The sequence below is a fragment of the Danio rerio genome, chromosome 2, assembly GCF_049306965.1.
Source record: "Danio rerio strain Tuebingen ecotype United States chromosome 2, GRCz12tu, whole genome shotgun sequence".
Taxonomy (NCBI): Eukaryota; Metazoa; Chordata; class Actinopteri; order Cypriniformes; family Danionidae; genus Danio; species Danio rerio.
The window spans coordinates 32,632,838-32,656,755 of NC_133177.1; the positions used below are offsets into that span (position 1 = coordinate 32,632,838).

General features: G+C 34.3%; 1 protein-coding gene across 18 annotated transcripts in view; it reads left to right on the forward strand.

Annotated features, from left to right (window-relative positions):
- The window catches only part of dlgap1a (discs, large (Drosophila) homolog-associated protein 1a), a 207,299-nt gene extending 183,635 nt beyond the window's left edge, over positions 1–23,664 (forward strand). For 4 of the 18 annotated variants that reach the window (XM_009298579.5, XM_017358896.4, XM_009298580.5 and 1 more), the window contains exons 7-12: positions 2,694–3,103; positions 6,456–6,535; positions 11,361–11,779; positions 15,906–15,997; positions 16,528–16,683; positions 18,462–21,900. In XM_009298579.5, the coding sequence (XP_009296854.1) occupies positions 2,694–3,103; positions 6,456–6,535; positions 11,361–11,779; positions 15,906–15,997; positions 16,528–16,683; positions 18,462–18,677 (1,373 nt within the window). In that variant the 3' untranslated portion in view covers positions 18,678–21,900. Of the gene's footprint in view, positions 1–2,693; positions 3,104–6,455; positions 6,536–11,360; positions 11,780–15,905; positions 15,998–16,527; positions 17,721–18,230 lie in introns of those variants that run through there. The other 14 variants (XM_017358897.4, XM_073920345.1, XM_073920339.1 and 11 more) reach the window with 8 other exon arrangements.
- The last annotated feature ends 254 nt before the right edge of the window (positions 23,665–23,918 follow it).

A 23,918-nucleotide genomic window follows, 5' to 3' on the forward strand; every position in this document is an offset into this window, starting at 1 on the left:
AACATCAGCATTATAACCAAGCAGTTGGAAACTTCTGGAAGCTACATGCTACAAAGAATAGTTCATCTGAGTTTGTTAAAGGAAGGATCAGTAAAGAGTAACTGATGGACGTCAGGATGGGTTTCTTCCTACATTTCTCAAGTGTAAGTACGTGCGGTTAAAGTTGTTGCCTCGTTTACTCTAGCTTGCAAATGTATTTAGTTGTGATTTGTTACTTGTAACCGCGTGTACTGTATCAGGTTAACTGGATATATTATCTTATCGCGTGCAAAGTCACGTTAAAAACGCGACGCGTGCTGTTTGTTTATGGAGCTCCGTGCTAGAGTTCTGCTCCCGCGATTTATTCGGAAATGTATTCCCGCGCCGCAGAAATCTGGCGCGGGGAGAGAGAGAGAGAGAGAGCGAGAGAGAGAGCGAACGAACGAACGAGCTTTGTGTACTTTGTGCTGTGTGTGTGTTATACTGGGTGATATTTGGTTGTGTTCTCCGCTCTAGCGGGACCGGGCGCGGCGGGCAGAAAACGGAGCGGGTTCTCAGGCTAAAACCTGGCGGGTGCGGGCTGAAGCGGGAGCGTTGTCATCCGGAGGTGTGTGTGTGTTTTTGTGTGTGTGTGGTATGGCGAGTACACGACTGTCTCCTTCGTTCGGTTATCCGTGGCACTATCCACTCGCCATAGTGTGGCAGCTAAAGTCCACGCCTACACTATCGAGCGTGTATGAACTGTGATTACTTTTTAAATTGCTGATTAGCTATTGGCCATTTCCCTCTCTGACTGAAGGCAGTCGACCAATCGCGACAGACTGTCATCGGTCCAATCAGCGCAGATTAGCTCCGCGCTAAGGAGGGGTTTGGGAACAAATGAATCACTGGACGATTCATACAGGAGTCGCTGGGATAATTAGATAAAAATAAATGCAGATTATAAGACCATGAAAGTGTTTTTTGACCTTGCATGCATATTAGACTGTTGTTGGAGACCCTTACAACCAAGATATGACCTTATTTCATGTATAATATGGGCTCTTTAAGTGGTGATAAAACACAAAAACAAACAAGAAAAAGTGAATCCCTATGAAACCTCACTAAACGCTTACAGTTCATTTATTTGGGGGGTCATAGATCGCGAACTTAACAACTTAACATGTGTTAACTCACACATCATCTCGCTCTCACATTACTCTTGTACTCAACAGTTACACTGGTTGCCTGTTAAGCCACGCATCGATTTTAAAACCTTGATTTTAACTTATAAAGCTGTTCACAGTTCTGCTCCTGATTATATAAGTAATCTTATATCTACCTCCTCTTCCTCTTGTAATCTACGTTCCGCTTCGGGGCTTGTTTCAGCCTCGTTGCAAACTTAGCACCATGAGGTAGGGCATTCTCTTATCATGCACCTAAATTGTGCACCCCACAAACATCAGGAATGCCAGTTCCCTGTACTGTTTTAAGAAACTTCTTAAATCTCATCTTTTTATTATTGCTTATAACTTATCAGGCTTTCTTTTAATTTGTATTTTTTATTATTATTATCATTCTTACTTTTTGTGTATTTCATGTTCCACTGTGTTTTGATGCTCTAGTTAGCGCTTTGAGTCTGAGAAAAGCGCAATATAAACAAAATGCATTATTATAAACACTTAGCATTCTTACGGTTATTTAGATTCTATAACTTGATGTTAAACAGGTAAATGTCCACTTATATATAGTATTAAATGTCCTATCAGGTAAATGCCCAATTATAAACTTTGACCCTAGTGAAGTTGAATGTAAACATCATTATAAAATGGCTTTAACGTTACTTGTGAATTTGTAAATATTTATTGCAGCGGCAAAAATTGTTGAGGTCATCTTGAAGTATTGCACGATAAGTCTATATATTGATTGTTGTGACAGGCCTACGTCTGATTTGGTTATTGAATTACCAAACCTGCAGTGTATTAATACTATACAGTAATTGAGATCATTGTAAAGACTGTCGGAAAGCTGTGGAAATTTGCTGCTCCATCTTGGGTCGCATCTGTTGCTGGATCACAGACCGCTCCTCATGGCATTTAAGCTTGACCTGAAAAAGTTTGTGAGACAAATCTGATGCAAATCCATGGTTTGTGCAAAGACTTGTTTGCTGGCAGAAGATTAGCACAGAGAGTCATGCTGAAGCGTGGTCTGCGCCGAGTCTCCTCTCTGATTTAAAACAAAACATATCTTGACTGTCTTACAGAAACGTTTACATTTGTAATTGACATATTGTAATTGAAGGTAGTTGTCAGATAATGTCATCAGGTCAAAATGTGATAATGTGAAGCAATTTCTGAAAAAATATATACATTAATTATTACTTGATGTGGATGGTTCATTCCAATGTGACGATCCCTGATAAATAAGCGACAAAGCCGAAGGAGAATGAATGAATGAATGAACGAATGAATGAACGAATGAACAAACGAACGAACGAACGAACGAATAAATAAATGAAATAATTGCTTTATGTCATAGTGGGACTTTCTTTGTAAATGTGTATTATTTATCCTGACACTTTATAAAAAAACACTGATGTTTATTTCCATAAACATTTTTTAAACTAAACTCAACTGCTTATATCCTTTTTAATATAAGTAAGTCCATGTTTTATCCATATTTCTTATTTATAGAAGCCTCAGTGAAATTAATAAAGTGCTCTTCTCTGTCTCCAGTATCATCATGTATCACCACCTATAAGAAGACTCCTCCACCAGTTCCTCCCCGCACCTCCACCAAACCCTTCATCTCCATCACCGCTCAGAGCAGCACAGAGTCTGCGCAGGATGCCTATATGGACGGTCCCGGGACGAGGGGTGAACCTGTGCTCCACTCCGGCCTGAGTAATTCCACTGAGAGTATTGACAGTATGAAGGCGCTGACGGCAGCCATAGAGGCGGCCAACGCTCAGATCCACGGCCCCGCCAGTCAACACGTCAGCAACAGCACCATGACCATCAGCACTGCCCCGCCCTCACCACTTCCCCTGCCTGTGCCCGTGCCTGTCCCCATTCCCATACCAGCCCTGGAGGACGTCCGACGCGATGTGCTCAGGAAGAGCAGGTGCCTTTCTATTGGCATTCAGGTGAGTTAGAAGTAGGGTACTTCAGTAGCACTGTAATACTATGGCTACAAAATACTGGCGGTACATCTGAGATTTGTAAATGGTAGTATCGTCAATAACGGTTCAACAATAGTTGATAGCATGTGGAAAAAACACTAAAATGCTCACACATTTGTGCCAGCAAATAATCAATAGACTACTTTATTGTAATTGTAACACTCTATTCCACTGATGCTTCAAACACACATCCGAATCTGTTCATTTCTGTTCCTGTGAATATGATTTAACTACATTGTGAACTCACTGAAGTGAAATTTGTAATTACTTTGGATTCCTACAAGATAAGACTGAAAAAAAAAATACAATAAATGAGAAAACCCCAAAATAGCAACAGGAACCACTTAGAAAGCAATATTTTTACTAAATATTCTATTGAAAAAAATCTCTTCTTGTAACAAATTTTGTTTGATTTAATTTGTATCTTAATTTATTGTATTTTTGTTGGTCAGTTATCTACAAAATAACCAAAAAAAAAAAAAAAAAACATTTGAAGTGAAGTGATGTGCGTCAAAAGCAAAATATACTTGGTATCGTAATACTTCAGCTGGTATAGTATTATGGCATAATTTGGTGGTATCGTGATAACCCTAGTCAAAAGTGCTCTTTTTATCTACAGTAGTAGTAATATCCACTTATACCACAGCCATATCACCCTGCAGCCCAAGACTGGGTTACTCACTGAAGCTAAGCAGGGCTGAGCCTGGTCAGTATCTGGATGGGAGACCACATGGAGAAAACTAGGTTGCTGTAGGAAGTGGTGTCAGTGAGGCCAGTAGGGGGCATTTAACAGTCTGTGTGAGTCCTAATGCCCGAGTAAAGTGAAGGGGACACTATACTGTTAGTGAGCACCATCTTTCAGTTGAGATGTTATACTATGGTCCTGACTTTTTGTGGTCATTAAAAATCCGATGGCACTTTTTGTAAAGAGTGGCGGTGTTACCCCGGTGTCCTGGCCAAAATCCCTATATCAGCCTTTACTGATCATGGCCTCCCAAATATCACCATCCACCAAATTGGCTCTATCACTGTCTCTCCACTCCCTCTATAGCTGATGTGTGTTGAGAGCACTGGTGCCTTTGTCCTACACAATACTCACTTACTTGTGGTGTTCATTTAATGTAAACAACAGTAACTTTTTTATGTTTGGAAAAAAAGTAGCATGTTCTGCTCACCAAGGTTGGGTTTCCTTAGCAAAAATAAAGGGTAACACTGCTCCATTAGTTAATGTTAGTTAAGATTTTTGCTAACATTAACTAAGCAAGAATAATCATGTAAAGCATTTATTAATCATCTTTAACTTTAACTAATGCATTAACATCCAACATTTTGCTTGTTAACTAGTTAATTTAACTTAAATAACATTAATTAATGTTAACAATCATGAATAAATACCATGTTAAATATATTAATAATAGCTTGTATTGTGCATTAGTTAACATTAACTAATGGACCATTACTTTAAAGTGTTACCAAATAAAGTTCAAATTGCGAAAAGATTGGTTGTAGTAGTAGTTCTTGTTGTTGTTTATTTCTATAGCACATTTTTTACAACACAACAGTGCCCAAAGTGTGGAACACAATCAATACTAATTAAAATAACAAATCAAACAGCACATACATAACAACCTGAACACAAGACAAACCCCTCATCATTAAAAAGTCTTAAATACTGAAGAACAAAGATCCAGTTTCAGAAGGTTTATTTTGTTTTCTGATTAAATGTTTAAAATGTAATCTATTCCTGTGGTTCAAAACATCATTAGTCTGGTTTGTAGTGTCACATGATCCTTTAGAAATTCCTATAGATGGTCTAATGTTGGAATCCAGGGTTGCACCAAAATGAATATTCTGGGCCAAAACAGAAATCAAATATTCTGGACACAAAATCGAAGTTGCTTTGTAATAGTTTTATTAAAAAATAAGTAAGAATTGTGTGATAATTTTTAAATGTAACTTATTAACTTGAATTATACAGATAAAGAAACGTCTGTAAATAAAATAATCACGTTTGGTAACACTTTAAAAAATAGGTCCATTAGTTCATGTTAGTTAATGTGATTACTATCATGAACAAACTATTAGTAATTCATTTGTTATGGCATTTATTCATCTTTGTTAATGTTAGTTAATGTTGTTTAGGTCAAATTTAAGTTTAAATTAATTCATGGTGCATTAAGTAATGTTAACAAGCACGACTATGGACATGAATAATGCATTATTTAATGTTGAACTATGATTAATGGATGCTTTGCGAGATTATTGATACTTAGTTAAGGTTAGTAAGTACATTAACTAATGGACCATTATATACAAGTGCTACCTCACATTTTAGTGACAGTGGTTCAGTTGAGAGGCGCCATTTTAACGTTACCATAATAGTGAAGTACCATTATTGCAAACAGCAGGAACAAGAATAGTTCATTAAAATGTTTTTCAACATTTGGTTTGTACAACAACAATGAATGGGTTTCATAGCACAGTGTTTTCCGTATGCAGTGTGAAAGCCACACAGTGATTACTTCTGAAAGAGTGAGTGAAAACAGCACACTGAACATTGCGCCGTTACGCCTTTTAATCATCTTTCATGTTAAGCCATTTTTCTCATTTTCTCTAAAAACTGAAAATGTAATTTTGGGTCAGTAATTTTTGTGATGGCCAAAAATAATTTCATCTATTTGGAAGATTTTTTGTGATACATTTTCCTTTTTTTTTTTTTTTTTTTAATTCTTTGATTAAAAAGGGTTCAAAATCAAAGTATAAATGTCTTAAGTTTCACTCTTAAACAATTTAAAGTGTCCTTGATTAAAGGGACACATTTTGAATGATACCTTTGAATGGTACTGTATGAGTTTCTAGCAAAACAGTATTCAACACATAATAATAAGAAATGTTCCTTGATCAAAATAGCATCATACTGTATTAGAATTAATTCTTAGAGATTATCTGACACTAAAGACTAAAATAATTATGCTAAGAACTCAGCTTTAAATCATAGGGATACGTAAAATGACATAATAACAAATAAAAACTACATTCATCAATAAAACAGTTAATATAAATAGTAATGATATTTCACAGTTTTACAATTTTTAATATATTTTTCATCAAAAATATCTGTTTGTAAAATATAAAAATATATGCGTTTGTAAGCAAAAGATGCTTCTTTAAAAAAAATTGTGTAGATCCTTAAAATAACACCTATTCATACAAGTCATGCACAAGCTTGGCTTTTTATTTCAATACACAAACCCATGCTATAGATGTTTCTTCAAATGTGTGTGAATAAGGTTTACTGTATTATGTGTTTAAACAGGTGGACGGCCCAGAGGAGCAGGAGCTGGAGGACCAGTCCAAGTTCCAGTCAGTGGGCGTTCAGGTTGAAGAGGAGCATGGGTGAGCTTATGGCCCTATTTACATCTAGTATTAAGATGCATTTTTGCTAAGCTACTTACAAAGTGTTAAATACTTGACAATGCATTTGACTGTATTGCTTTACAAATGTTTTATGTGGTAAAATGTGTTCAAATAGCCACTAAAGACTACATGCTCTCCATATGCTGACCTACTTCTTAAGCGTAACATGATATGTTATTGATGAGCACTAGCCAAATGGGATTTAAACTGTTGTTTGAAATCATAAGTTTGGTTTGAAGGTAGAAACATGTTCTGATTTAAACATAAACGCACAGTGATCTGTGTAGTTTTGCAGCAATAAGATCATAAACTAAATCTGCTGTACTGTGTAAAACTTCTTTCAGTGTGTAAATTGCATGGACATATTTAACAATATTACATCAAAACATAAAAGATACAATCATAGAGCCTCCACTCAAGGAAATCCATTAAGGCTGGACAAAAGAGATAGATTGAAACAACATGAAAACGTGTTGTCTGCCTGTGATCAGATTCAAAACAAATGCAATAAAGGTGTAAACAGGGCCCATCTATATTCTCTTAAACAGCTGTTTTAGGTAATGTTTTGCTATTTCAAAGACAAATAGCATCAAAAATCAAAAACTCAAGCTATTTGATTGGTAAAATGTTACATTTCAAGTCTTTACATGCAGTATATTTTGGTACATTAAAAAAAAAATATTCCTGTGGTGGAGATGCCAAACAAAGTCCAAGAAGTCCAAGACAATTTTTCAGCCAAATGACATCTCAAAACCTGCCCAAAGGAATGAGAAGTAGCCCATTTTCCACTTTTGCAATCAGAGTCAATTTCTCTGTTCCTTACAAAAAGAAAGGTTTTCCATATCGTCTGCCCTATTTTGTAATACACCTACTTGTATATAGAGTATACATGTTAAAAGTATTGACTGATATTCCACACCACCATATAGTTTTACTCACTCACTTGCAGTTGTTTTGGGATGCCAGGTAAGTAAAATTACCTCAATAGAAATAATGCAAAAAAAAGCTACCACTAGTATTAAAAAAGTGTCTTTAAAATTATCTAGTAAAATATTATTTACTGTCATCTGTCACAACCTGACTCCCTTGCGTGTTTGTTTTCGTCATGTGACCTTCACCATGTGCTCCTTTGTTCCAGTTCCCGCCACTAGTTATGTTCATCTGTTCCACCTGTTCATTCCCTGTCTACAATCATTGTCATTAACCTCATGCGTATTTAAGTCCTTGTATTCAGTTCCTCCATTGTCTGGTTTTCTCACTACATCGATGTCTGTCTTCACGCTATGTTCTTCCTGTGTTCATATTCGTAAAGTCTTGTAAATAAATATACGTGTTTTGATAATCCTGAGATCCTGTGCCTTCTTCGAGTTAACCCAGGCGTTACATCATGGCAAAGATAAAATAAATCAGTTATTAGAATTGAGAAAATAAAACTATTATGTTTAGAAATGTGTTAAACAAAAGAAACTGGGAAAAATATAAACAGGGGGGCTAATAATTCTGACTTGAACTGTGTATATATATATATATATATATATATATATATATATATATATATGTGTGTGTGTGTGTGTGTGTGTGTGTGTGTGTGTGTGTGTGTGTGTGTGTGTGTGTGTGTGTGTGTGTGTATGTGTGTGTGTGTGTGAATATATATATGCCTGAATTGTAAAAGTTTTGAGTTATTATCACTTCAGAACAAATTTTTTCAAATTGAACAGTATAAACAGAAAAAGCTATAAAAGTGCAAGTATAACAGAATATAATTTATTTTATAATTTAACAGAATTTAATGTTGCTATAAACATTTATTTTAAGCATCAACTCTAAAAATTCTTTATTTAAAGCAAAACTGGTGTGTGGGAAATGTGCAACACTCAGATGTCTTACCGTCTTTAAAAGAGTTTTATTCCTTTCTTGATGTTAATCACATTATATAAGATGCTTTGGAATATAAATTAGATGTTTAAAAGCATGACTTTTGTTATACAAAATATAATAATACTGTACTCTTTGTACAGTATCACTGCAGTTATATGGGCCATTTTGTGGACTGAGGCTGCATCAAATGTCTGTATGATGAGTAATAACAAGAGGTTTGTATACTCTAGTGCTGTATTTCCACTCAGTTCATATACTGGCTGTAAAACATGTCTGATCCATGTGCATTTTATCAAATTACTTCAATCTGAGATTAGTGGAAGTGCATATTGTTGCTTTCTGAAAAGTATTGTTTTATCTTGTTCAGCTGTACGCTGCATATGGCGAGCGAGTGCATTTAAATCACGGATTAAGAAACTGTATTAGGGAGACACTTTCACTTTATTAAACTTATTGAACAGGGACAGGATTATCCCAGAGCACTGATGCTCAAAAACTGCCTAGCTAAACAGTATTTTTAGGCACTGTGCAGACGTGCTTCTGACGTTGCAAACTACACAGTAAACAACAGATTATACTGCATCCTAAAAGACCTACATGTTGGTTTGGATAAGACTATGCTACATTTCATTGTGACAGACACAAGCAAAAGCTCTTTCATTAGATATTGTGGAGCATCACTATTAAAGAGCAGCATGTTTATTTTATTGCTGAAGTGTTGACAGGAATAGAGCTTTAAATGAGGCTTTTTTAAATCCATTTTTCATGTCTGCAAAGTTAATTTATTAAATTAGCACTTGCTGTATGCTTTATATGAGCCTCTTTTGTGGGTCGCTTAAGTGGTGCTGTTTGTCTTCTAAATAAATTGCTGTTAATGATGTTAGAGTGCAAAGAGAATCTCAAACCAGTTACTAATGTGGTATAAGTGGTGTTTATGTTGACAGTAGATGGCACATTTTTTGAGATTGAGCCTGTGACTAATGTTTATGGGTCAGTGTCAAGGCCACTATAAAAAATGAAAATAATAATAATAATAATAATAATGATAATAATAAAAAAGGACAGAAAGCATGTCTAACTTTAAAAAAAATATATTTTCTAAATAAAAAATAAAGAAGATTATGTATTTATACACACACACATACTTGTATATGGTTTGTGAGGCATAATGGATGTTTCCCAGTACTTGGTTGCAGCTGGAAGGCCATCAGCTGCGTAAAACATATGCTGGATAAGTTGGCGATTCATTCTGCTGTGGGGACCCCAGAATAGTAAAAGGACTAAGCTGAAGACAAATTAATAATTGAAAAACACCCCTTTAATTATGATTTTGAAGTGTTTTGGACACAAGGCATGTCCTCATAAACCAATTTAATAATAAACACCAAAATCAATTGTGTCCTCTTCAACACGAACATAAAAATGTATGTTTTATATATATATATATATATATATATATATATATATATATATATATATATATATATATATATATATATATATATATATATTTTATTTTATTTTTTTTTTGTATATATTCACAAATACATATGTACATACATACATACGTATATACAGTGCTTAGCATGAGTACAGCCAATTTTAAAAATGAGTATTTTTCTCCGTTTTGCAGTGAATAGATGCATTTAAACAAAACACATTTATTAAACAGATATATTAATTAGAATAATATTTTAGTCACCAAACATATTTAAAATTGTAACATAATGCAATTAATTTCAAGCAAAATACTGCAAAAAATTGCAACCTACAAAATTTTAACTAGATTTTTATTTTTATTTGCTGCTTTTGATTTTTTTCTCTTTTTAAATTTTTTGTTTATTATTTTTTTACAACATAAATTTGGGTGTATTAGTTTTTGGACCATTATTGTAAGGTATTTTGTTAAATAAGCTGCAGATTTAGCTTCAGTACTGACTAATCTAATGTATACGCACAAATATAAAATAATGTAGAGCTTCCTATTAAAAACATACATTTAAAACAGATCTGTGAGGGGTGTACTTATACATTTGAAGTCAATTATTAGCCCCCTTTTATTTATTTATTTATTTATTTATTTATTTATTTATTTATTTATTGTTTTAAATACTTTCCAAATGATGTTTAACAGAGCAAGGAAATGTTTTACAGTATGTCTGATAATATATTTTCTTCTGGAGAAAGTCTTATTTGTCTTATTTCATATAGAATAAAAGCAGCTTTTCATTTAAAAAAAAAACATTTAAGGTCAAAATTATTAGACTCTTTAAGCTATAAATTTTTGTTGTACAATAACTTGCCTAATTACCTTATGCTGCCTAGTTAACCTAGTTAAACCTTTAAATGTCACTTTAAGCTGTGTAGAAGTGTCTTGAAAAATATCTAGTCAAATATTATTTACTGTCATCATGGCAAAGATCAAATAAATCAGTTATTAGAAATGAGTTATTAAAACTATTATCTTAGAAATGTGTTAAAAAATCTTCTCTTCCTTAAACAGAAATTGGGGGTGGGGGGGGGAATAAACAGGGGGGCTAATGATTCTGACTTCAACTGTATGTGCTGATCCAAGCTCAAAGGTATTATAAGTCAGTATTTCATGTTGATAATTTCAGCATGTTAAGTTGAACCTCTTGACTTTTCCCTAATGGTTGAACTAAAATAAAAATAAAAAACTTATTCTCTTGAGTGATTATTTTCTATATTTTAATTCTGGTTTTAAGATTTAGTTATTCATTACGATATCAGAACAGTGTATCCAGATTTTATTCAGTCTATACCTCTCTAAATATCATCAAAATTAATGTTAATGCAGAAAACAAAACCCTTTTCATCATAGACGAGTTCATAGTCACTCAGTGTTTATAATGTGTCAATATTCTAATGTTTTTCTTTCTTTGTCTTTTATTGTTGTGTTTGTCAGTCACCGGCGGTTTATTCGCTCTAACAGTGTGACGACAGCAGTTCAGGCTGATCTGGATACTCCAGACTACACCCCGGCAGACTCTCCGGTCACAGATTTCCCCGCTGCGGGCTGTTTGTCCCGGCAGTACTCGCGAGACGCCGCCACCTCCACCGTCAGCATCCAGGGCTCAGGGAATCACTATCATGCCTGCACCTCTGACGACTATGAGGATGTTGGTTTCGACCCCTCCATCCTGCCTCCACCAGACCCCTGGATAGACAGCGTCATAGAGGACTCTCTGGAAGTGGTGGGCCGCTCGGTGTGTCAGCGTGATGGCCGTTGGTTCCTCAAGCTGCTGCAGGCTGAGACCGAGCGCATGGAGGGCTGGTGCAGACAGATGGAGCATGACGAAAAGGAGAACAAGATGCCCGATGAAGGTGAGTGAGAGACCAAAGTTACCCATATTGCACTTTTGGAGTCTTTTAGCACTGTTATTCAACAGCTTTTTAAAGCAAGCATCCAGAATACACAATCTTTGGGTCCTATCATACACCCGGTGCAATAAGACACAAGACGTGTATGGCGTGATTTGTTGCTATTTTCAGATCAGTGCAACCCTAATTTTCACATTTTAAACAACGTTGTTTAACTAGCAAATTCATTTGTGCCAGTTTGTGGACTTATGGGTGTTAAGGTGGTGTGTTAAGGCGCCATTGACCAAATAAAACCTGGTCCAAAAAACAAAGTCCACAGCAAAGCACGTTAGATATGCGCCTATGTAGGTTCAAACTCTTAATACACATTTTTATTATAATGTTATTATTAGCATGTCATATTATTAGCATGTTTTATTATAATGTTATTTTTATTTATTATGTGCATATTTATATTTGTTTTAATAAAAACTAGTTTAGATTTGTCCACCTGTCAAGTTTTGGAGACGTCTGCATCTCCATATGGGGCACAAGAATAGGATGTGTGTTTGGATATAACTCAGTGGTTTGACCACACTTCGTTATTATTGTTTATTTATTTGTTTGCTGAAAAAAAGAGCTGAATTCAGAAATAGTTTTGAAACAAATCTTTGCGCTAAACAAAATAAATTTAAATATGTAGACTAAAGGATGTCTTCAAGGGAGTGCGTACGACACTGTTTCCTTATCCGCGAAAGAAAAGGAGTGAAGAGTAAAAGTAAAATAAAAAGAAAGTAAAAAGGCTGAATGGAGGAGGCTCACTTTTTATCTTCGCGCTGCAGAATGGTCTGTTTTCTTGCTAGTGAAGCATTTAGGTTTTCCTTTTACAAAGTCCACCATGAAAATTGCAAATGCGCCATGGCGTCACGCAACTGAGATGAAATTGAATTGAATTGAATTGAATTTTATTTGACAGATTTTAGACAAACTGTACAAAAAGTATTCCATACACTTTGTTAAAAAAAACTGTCGAGGATAAAAACACAATAAAGCCCTGGGCTTATTTCCATTGTGGTTCTCTGTTAAATTAAAACAATGTATGGCTTCATAATACTAATGAAGAATAAAACAAACAGTCGCCACAGCGGTACAAACAGCCAACCCATCCAGCACAATGTCCCTCCAGCCGCCAACCTATTCACACTCAAGTAACATAATTTAAAAGATCCTCACCCACCATGCAAAACTAATTATCCTCATCAAACAACCATCTTTTAATAGCTTTTTTGAACAACCTTAAATCTTTTTATTTCCTTGATTGCTTTTGGTAGTTTGTTCCACATGCTTGCACTTGTATATAAAAACATATTTTTCCCCACTAAACTTCTAAATTTAAATAAACAAATATTAAAATCCCAACTCCTAGTACTGTATGAATGCTGTTGTCTCACCATTTGAAAATAGTTCATCAAATAGCTAGGAACCACATTATTAAACATATTACGTACCATTCCCAGTTTTAAAAAACACACTCTATTACTAACAGTTAACATACCTAATTTATTAAAAGACTCTTTGTGCAAATGTGCTCTAGGATGCATTTTTAAAATTATTCGTACTAATTTATTTTGTGCCTTTTGCAATTTCTCCTTCAAATTTTGTGAGCAGCTACTGTACCAAAATGACGTAGCATAATCAAAATGGGGTTGAATTAAAGCTCCTGCCAACAATTGTAAAGAATGAACATCCAAAAGATCAGATTGCCTTGCTAAAAACCTAATTTTTCCACATATCTTCGTAATAACTTTTTTTGCCATAGCATCTCCTGATAATTTATTATCTATTAAGCAACCCAAATAGTTTATCACATTTTTTGACTGAATTTTCCAATCATTAATCTTAACTACCAAATTATCATCTTTTTTTAATTTCACTCTTGAAGCAAATAAAATAGCCTCTGTTTTACCCATGTGTAAAGAAAGTTTGTTGTCTAAAAACCAGTTGTAAACACTTTTTAACTGTGAACTCATAATTTCTTCCAGGGCCCTTTTGTCATGATGAGATACTAAAATTGCGGCATCATCAGCATAAAGATAGAGCTCCTCTGAACACGCTATTTTTAAATCATTAATATATAAAAGAAAAAATAATGGACCTAAAATACTTCCTTGAGGTACTCCACAGTTGATTGATAAGGGAGCAGATAATATACCCTTTATATCGACTCTCTGGTTTCTATCATGCAGATATGACTGAACCCACTTTAAAGACACTTTATCAAATCCAATTGCCTTTAATTTATATAGTAAAATTTGATGGTCCACAGTGTCAAAAGCCTTCTGAAGGTCCAGCAGCACCATTCCACAATAGTTGCCACCATCTACAGCTCTCCGTATTTTGTCTGTCATATGTAATATACATGTCTCGGTGGAATGCAATGCTCTAAAACCTGACTGTAACTCATACAAAATATGTTTTTTAGTAATATAGTTGACTATCTGTTCGAGTACAATTTTTCCAGAATTTTAGACATAACCCCTAAGATTGATACAGGTCTATAGTTAATCATATCTAACGTACTTCCTTTTTTATATAATGGTATAACTCTAGCACTTTTAAAATCACATGGTATTTTCCCTTGTTCAATAGATAAATTTAAAATATGTGACACCAAGGGGGCAATCACTTTAACAGAGTCTTTAAAAAATCTAGCAGGAATATTATCAACTCCAGGAGCCTTATTTAATTTTAACTCACTAATAATTTTTAAAACTTCACTTTCTGTAACAGGTCTCAGACTAAAAGAATCCGGCAAAATGTCCTGTTGTCTATAAAAAGAAAACACTCTATCTTCATTGTAAATATCTGGTTGCCCTGGAAGCTGACCACATAATTTATTCACATAATTCTAATTGGTTTAATGTATATACTGCTCAAAACACACCCATAACTCATTAAGAGAATAAGCACAACACTGTTAGACCATGCGCCGGGGCGCAAAGTGTAGTTTTCCATCTTTAAAATAGCAAAAGTGGATTTGGACATGCCCTTAATGCTTTTGCACCATGCAATTTAGAATTTGCACCTACATCGTTAAAATAGAGCCCTTTGTTTTATTGTTTTCTGAAGAACTGAACCAAAAATCTCAGCTTCAATTGCGCATAATGTAAAAAGTAATATGTTCATTTGGTCATTGTAATCATACAATTTTTAAGTGTTGTAAAATATTTGGTGTATTGTTTATTTTTGGATTTATGTGGTGAGAACAAGAGGTATCCACTTTGTAAAAAATAAAAAAAATGTTTTACTGTTATACAGTATGTAAAAAGCACAATCGTGTTTATGTAATTACAAGGTCCACACTGAATCTGCAAGCACAGAAATCCACAGATTATGGAGTCTATTTATTTACTTGTGTAAATGTGTGTAAATGTATATTTATTCAGTTTGTAAATTAATTTCAGTAATATTATTGACTAATATGAAAATGTTCATATGATTTTGTTAAATGTTAAAATGTTGAAAAACACCTTTTTTTAAGTACAGAAATGAACTGATGTCAGTACTTTGTGTTCATTGTACTAGAGTACATTGTGCCCGATTCTTTACAGATTTTTTACCTTGTAAATGTCAATTACATCTGATAAACAACAGAGAATTTTTTGCAGTACCACAAAGAATGTCTGACAGCTGTTAATTGAATCGGCCCAGTCTGCACTCGTTTTCTGCCCCCTGCTGGACATTTTGCTCCTTGCACTATTTGTCTGAAGTTCTGAGAAATGACAATATCTCATAATTCACTATAGTTTCTCCTTCTTTTAAAAACCATAATAGAATTCATATCCTTTGTGAACTCTGTCAAGTCTCCAAGCAAACTTAATAACTTGTCACCTTGAATTTATAAGGTTCTATCTGACATGTTTGCATAATCTGTGATTTATTTGCATTATGTCATTTTTTTCTTTCAATATCTCGAAACAATGTAGAGATAAACTTGCAATTCAAAAGTGAATAATTATTTTCTAGTGCTCTAGAGTTATAATGGGTACATTTAACGCTTGTTTGTTTGTTTGTTTGTTTGTTTGTTTGTTTGTTTGTTTGTTTGTTTGTTTGTTTGTTTGTTTGTTTGTTTGTTCATTTGTTTGTTTAGTCCTGGGGAAGATCCGCGGTGCAGTAGGAAGTGCACAACTGCTTATGTCCCAGAAGTTTCAGCAGTTCAGGGAGCTGTGTGAGGAAAATTTGGTGAGTAATAATGATGATAATTACCTTTCAACAGTTTGAGGTCATTTTTGTTAGACATTCATCATCACAATATGAAAAAACAATAATACAAAAATTCTGTGAGCATGAAATCAGCAAATCAGAATTTCAGGACTTCACAATTATACTGATAACAATACTAATAACAATAATAATTTGACAATTTCTACAGAAACACTGAAGATTAAAGTAATAATGCTGAAAAATCTCATATAAAAATATAGTAAAAACAGAAAACATGTATTTTAAATTGTAAAAATATTTCATAATATTCATGTTTTTATCAAATAAATAGTTGAGCCTATGAGACTTATTTCATGAAGATTATCCAAAAAACTGTTGAATGGTATAAGAATGTATATTTGATGCTGTGGATCTCGAAAAGAGCAAGCACAATATGAGAATGGAGCTCCAGAAAAATTTAAAAACTTCTCTTTCAGGGCCAGTCAGATGTTTAGAAACCACATCAAGTATATTAACATATCATCTTTTTGTTACTCCGCTTGGCTCAGCAGAACCCAAACGCTCACCCTCGGCCTGTGGCTCAGGATCTCGCAGGATTCTGGGACATGCTTCAACTTTCCATTGAGAACATCAGCTTAAAGTTTGACGAGCTTCACCAGCTCAAAGCCAACAACTGGAGGCCCCTCGACCCCCCTGAGCGAAAGGTACAGCAAACTTGCAGAATTAGCCTGGAATCACTGACAAATGAAGAACATGAATGGAGACATACAGACACCTGAACGAATGACAACATTGCGTTTTTTCATTCATATGCATGATCTGTTGCTTCTGTAGTGTGCTTTTATGCATCCTGGGGATGGCAATGGCAATAACAAACCTTCAAAATCCACAATATTTTTGTGGATTAATATAAATGTGCCCAAGTAGCAATGTGCCCAAAGGCAGTCATATTGTGGTGATGTTAATAGTATGTAAAATATAATATAAACATTTAGAGAACATTCCTAAAGGGATAGATCAAATTAAAATGTTCTCAGATTTACTCACACTCAAGTGGTTCTAAACCTTTATGAATTTCTTTCTTCTGTTGAATACAAAACTAGATATTCTGAAGAATGTTTGGATAAAGAAAAGCCACTGACATTCATAGGAGGGACAAAAAAAAAAAAAACGATGGAAGTCAATGGCTGAAAAATAATTGAGAACTGGTGTACTATTTAAAGGGATGGTTCACCCCATATTTTAAATTCTGCCAATATTTACTCAACATTTACTTGTTTCATCTGTTGAATGCAATAAAGTTATTTAAAGATATGCTGGTCACCTATTGACTTCAACAGTAAAAAAAGATACTATGGAAGCTGATGGGTGCCAGTAACCAGCATTCTTCACAGTATATTCTTTGTTTTTTAGCAGAGGAGAAAAACCCATAAAGGTTTTTAAAACTACATGAGGGAGAATAAATAATGAAGGATATTTTATTTCATTTTTGGGTAAAATATCCCTTTAATGAAAATCCTGGCTGTTTGATTTGGTGTGACTGTGCGTTTAAGAGAATAATCAAAACCTAACAACCAATATCTATAGAAATCATCAAAATTATTTATGTTGTTTTTTGCTAAGGACCACAGTTTGAACAACAAAAAAATATCCTTTTACTAACTAACAGCAGATTTAAATCTTTTGGGTGAAATATCCCTTTGGAGTTCTTACATTGTAAAAAAAAATGCTGGGTTCCTGTAAAAAAAAAAAAAAAAAAAAAAAAAAAAACTATTTGTGTTGGAACATCATAAAGGAGTAAAGTTAACTTATTTGTTTTAACAAAAGTTAGCAAATTGAATATAAAACAATTACGTTGTCCTCAAAGAATCTCAGCAATGGTGTTGTTTCAGTTCATTTTAAATAATTAGATTAAACAAACATTAAAAATGAGTGTAAAATGTTTAATAAAAACAATCAAAGCAAAAAATACTCACTAAAACTAACCTTATGTGTATAAACGTATAGTTTGAAAAATGTTCAAAATCAACCTATTCAATAACATTTCAATCAATCGCAGTAAGAAAACTGAACATTTTAAGATTTTTGAAAGCTTCCGAATCACTGTTGTACTGGCATTTCTAAAAGCTGGGCCTTGCTCTCCTGTGCTTCATGTGGGTGTGTTGGTCTAATGTTTTTGTCAATGTTTCTCTCACTCACTCTTGGTTTCCTGACATCCTCCTCATGTTTGTTTTGTTTGTTTGTTTGACAGTGAGCTGTTTTCATCTGGCACGCACCATGGGGGCAGCGGCCCCCAACCTCTCACCCGCCGGGCCGCTCTCTTACCACACGCAGTCGGCCGCGGAAGCGTTAACACCGCTCCGTAACGCTCGCCGCGGCTGGCCTTAGCACTGTCTGTGTGCAGGTGTGCCATATTGCTGTCTCCGCTCGTCTTTCTCCGCCCGCCGTGGCGGCTAATTGACTGTTTGTCGTCCCTGTCCAGGAGAGAAGGCTGCCTCCCCCAGTGCCAAAGAAACCCCCGAAAGCTCACCCTCCTCTGGCCAGAGACCGCTCGCTGGAGAGCACAGAGAAGCAGCGGCAGGAGGCCCGCAAGCGTTTGATGGCGGCCAAACGAGCTGCTTCAGTGCGCCAGAACTCGGCCACCGAGAGCGCAGACAGCATCGAGATCTATATACCTGAAGCCCAGACCAGACTATGAAACTGCCAAACATGAAAACACACTCTAACACCCAACTGCAGAGCACAACACGCCATACAGATCTATATTTGCCTAACGCTAAGACCATTGTAAATTCGGAGCGACACACACCAGCACCATGACAGCACAGTAGTAGTGATTAGGCCTTTCAAAAAGTGACACATATTTATCATTTCATGACTTTGGTCAGAACAAATAGCATATTTTATTTTAAGCCAATCAAAACGAAGCTGTGGGTTGTACTGTTTTGTAGTCAAGCTTCAAAAGCACTACAAATCCATACATTTCTTTTTTTTTTTTTTTTTTCTGGCTGTTCTTTCTGAAGGAATCTCAGCCCAGGTAGTGTCTCCTTGTCGGTTGGTAACGCTATATCTTATTGTACAACTATTATCTGACAGAAATAACTCAGCCTGTGATCTGGCAGTCAGCAGGATATAATCCTATTTCTTTTGACTGGAATGAAAGCATTTTTTAAGTTCAATATTATTAGCCCCCTTAAGATTTGTTTTCTCTCAATACAGAGTAAACCACAATTGAACAATGACTTACCTAAATAAACTTGCCTACTTAACAAAAAAATATTACCTCTGTAAAACAATTAAAAGATAAAAATTTGTTACGGGTGTCTAATAAGTTTGGTCTAATAATTTTTACTTTTTCCCACGTGATAACAGAAACAAGGCATTAACAGAACAAGCCATTGTTCTCAGTCCTATTTCTTTTTAGTTTGGCTGTGAATTTATTATTAGCCTCCTTCTTTTTTTTGTTCTACCACTGTTGTCCATTACCCTAATGAACTTACCTATCTTAATTAGCCTAATTAAACTAATAGGTCAGTTAACCCATTTACCTAACCTAGCCTTTAAAATGCACTTTAAGCTGAATATGGTATCTTGCAAAATAACCAGTCTTATATTATATACTGTCATCATGGCAAAGACAGTAATTACAATATTAGAGAGTTATTAAAACTAAACAGTGTTGAGGCAAGTTCATTTTGAAAGTAATGCGTTACAATATTGAGTTACTCCCAAAAAAGTAACTAGTTTCGTTACTTAGTTACTTTTTATGTTAAGTTACATTACTTTTGTGTTACTTTGTGTGTGTGTCTGTTGCCTGGCAGAGGCTTAATCTTTTTCAGAACTTGCAGGGTTTTTTTCTTCTTCTTCTGCTCTGCATTTAACAACACACTGTATAACCTTCATTTACCTTTTAAAAAACACATAAAAAATTAACGTAGGATAATGATATCTTCTGAGAACTTCTTGACCCAAGAGCTATACATGCCGTATATATTACAGATTAAAGAAAGTTTAAAGCAATGCGCTTGGTACTTTTGTACTTTTTGTCTTATTAGAAAGTAAAATCACTGTCTGTTCAGATAATACTCTTTTCCTTTACTTCCATGTGTTCAAAATAATGTGAATATTACCATCACAGTAATGCAAGGCTCTGCTGTCCTCCTTTCTGTCTGTTCCTGCATTTTCTTATTGCGTGCGGGATTCAACATGATTATGTTCTTTTTAAGTCAGTAATTTAATTGTTAAAAGCAAATGAACTAAACTAAATAGTAACTCACTTTACATTTTTACCCCTTTATCTGCCCCATTAACAACAAAAATATTGTATTGCATTTCTTAACTTCTAATGTCGCTAGTTAACACATTAAATGCATTTCTTTTCAACACATCCCATAATTTCTAAAATATTAATCTCTACAAAATGGCTTTGTAGGTTTATGGTAAAAGTACCAGAATTAATACATATACTATGAAAAATCTGAAAATATGAAGTGTACACTGTAAAACAAATGAGTAATTTTACGGTTTATTTCCAGCAGCTAGGGTGCCCGGAAAAAAACCCCGTAAAATAATGGCTGTTAAATTACAGAAATTTACCATAAAATAAAGGACACTAAATTACAGAAATTTCCTTGAAATTAAATTTCTGGTAAATTTCTGTTATTCAACCTCTGTTATTTTACAGTAAATTTCTTTAATTTAACGATCATTATTTTACTTTTTTTTCCGGCACCCCAGCTGCCGGAAGTGAACAGTACAATTAGATTTTTTTACAGTGTAAGGTCAATTTATTTTAAAACCTAATCAAAATAAAACATTTTTAAATACTAAATCATCTTTATTTTTTGAAGTAGACCATAAAATATTTCAGATGTCATTTACCATGTTTTTTTTGTTTTGTTTTTTTATAAACCAAAATGTGTAGTAGTGCAAAAGGATTATCTTTGATTTTTTTTTTTTTTTTTTTTTTGTAAAACAACAATGCTGTGTGTGTAAACCTTTATTTAAAACAGTCATTCTTTAAATGACTTTACCAGCATTATTTATAACAATTAAAACATGGTCAACCATTTGGTAGAGCAGGCACTTAAATGTTTTTACTGCATTTTTAAAAGTAATGCGTTACTTTACTCGTTACTTAAAACATAATATTATTACGTAACTCAAGTTACTTATAATGCATTAGGCAAGGCAAGGCAAGTTTATTTATATAGCACATTTCATATAGAGTGGCAATTCAAAGTGCTTTACATAGACAAGAATAAAAGAAACAAGTAAAATAAAAATAAAAACAAATAATAAAAATGAGTAAAAAAAAGCATAAAAACAGGTAAAATGTGATATAAAAGAATGAAGAAGAAGAGAAAAACATAATAGTGCAATCTGTCGGACGCAGCACAGTGCTCATTCAGTAAAGGCACAGATAAACAGATGTGTTTTCAGTCTTGATTTAAATGTGCCTAATGCTTTCATTTCTGGAAGCTGATTCCAGCAGCGGGGGGCATAGTGGCTGAAAGCTGATTCACCCTGCTTTGACTGAACCATTACCCAAACCCTGAAACTTAATATGGTTAAAAATGCATTGAAAAATCGTCTCTGATAAATATAACTTGTAAAATAGATGGAAAATTCTTGGAGGGCTATTCATTCGTTCATTTTCCTATGACCAATCAGGGGTCGCCACAGCGGAATGAACCGCCTCAAGGAGGGAAATTAATTTGAAAATGTTTTAAAACATAAAAAATCATTTTACTGTCACTTTAATTTGCTGCCATTCTTTCTGCATCTAAAAAAAGTCTTACTGTTCTAAAAGTTTCAGCATTTTTTTTTTTGTATCTGGTGAAACAGTGTTGCATAGATTATGATGATTCACAGTACAAGAAAAATCTTCAGTAAACTAGATTGCTCTACAAAAAAAAAAAGAGTTTGATCTTAAACAGTGCTGAACAGTCTCTCACAGCCTTGCTTTCATTTGGGTCAAAATAAAAATGTCTACCCTTAATAAAAACCTCATTGACACGCACACCATTTTGGAGATCAGCCAAAATATAAACTATTTTGCATTTAATGCATGTGTTTACATACAGTTGGATTGTAAACACATACAGACACGGTTACTCACGTGACCTCTTTAAGAGCCATCGGCTGATCTCCATATACCATGTAGATAAACACTTCTACACATACTTACTACAAATAATACACAAGCGCATAATCACACTGGCTGGGTGTTTGTAATATAATCTGTCTGTACCTTTTTTTCCCTTAAGGGTAGAAGGAATGTTATGGCAGGTTTAATGTTTTACTTCTCAGCAGTCTTTTTTTCCATGTTTCTCTCTTTCACGCACTGATCATCATAGTGAATTACGTTCCTAGCCATGTGAAGTAGTTAAACCATCTCTTTCACCATTTAGAAAATACTGTATCCTACTGTTTATTAGCATTTCTGTTTCTCTCACGATAAGCAGAACTGCTTGCCGTTGTTTTCCGCACATCCCTGCCCTATGTATTTCCTTTTTTATAATACAATTGGAAATGATTACCATTACAGGGTATTATAAGCTAAAAGCAATACTCATCTAAAACTCCTACATTATTTTGATGTAAAACTGATTCATCGCTAATGAAAAGATGCCTTCACTCTTCTGTAGCCATTTCTGTTTCTGTCATTCTGATGCTTGCTATTGTGAACGCTTCTCGATGGCCACTTCTTCTTATTTTACAACCTCTTTAGTCATTTGTGGGACGTTTAGGCGCATTATTCTCTTCTTTAGTGTGTAAAATACAAATAAGCTTACTAATCATTTTTTCTAACATAGATTTGGGGCCTTCTGTGGATTTTTATGTAGACAATTAGAGACGACTGCAAAAAATAAAAGAAAAAAAGTGACACTGGAAGGGGAGTTGGAATAAAATGCAAGCTTTTCATCATCGTTCACAAGATTACGTCTTTCCAGTAGCAATTTGAGTGACTTAATTTCACGTGTTTTAATACTGTGTTGGGGCACAGGGAGAGGTTTTTTGTAAGCTTTGTGCTCAAAAGGCGCTGAGAGGACCGTGCGACTAAAATAGCGTTAAACTCTCAGGAAAAGACAGAGATGAACTGAGTGCAGCAAATTCAGGGTCTCCCAGTGGTGATGTTTTACGTGTGTATTTGTGAGCGTGTTCAATGCACACAGTATGTTTGTGTTTTAAAGAATGTATGTATCTTTATGGTAAATAGGTGTGCTTGTGTGAGAGAAAGAGAGCCTGTGTGTGTGTGCGCGAGTCTATAAAAGTGCTTCCTGATTTTATTGGTTTCAATCTTTGATTTAGTTCTTTTGTTTTTTCTTCTGTTGGTTGAAGTCGAGTAGCCTCATTAACTTGTGTACAGTATCAAAGCCCCTTGTTCTTATTTTAGTCTATATTGTTTGTACAAGAAAACAATGATGAGGATGTTCCTGTAAGCATGCAGACACAATATGAGTCCTATAGATATATATCTGATTTATAATATTCATTAATTTATTTATTTATTTATTTATGTACTTATTTATTTGTCTTATCTATTTAGGGTTTATTTTATACAGTTTTAATTCTGTTTAGTGATCTGTCATGCCACCCTCATATTGTGAATATGTTGTACTGTATGTATAAACATTATATGTGCATACATACGATGAACCAAGAATAAATTCTTGAAACTTTATTTGTCTTGACGTGCATAATGAAATGTCTACCAGTGATATGCATACTGTATATGTTTTTAAATGTATGGTAGTTTTGCAATATTGTCACTATATTATTGAGTTAGGAACCGCATCTAGTGATGTGTAAAAAAACAGGGACAGATTTTTTTATCAACCTATCCACATGAACAAATACTATAGGAGTTTGTGGTAAATACTAACGTAAAGTACTTGAATTTCTCTGTTTTGGTAATTCTATAGTTTCTGTGTTA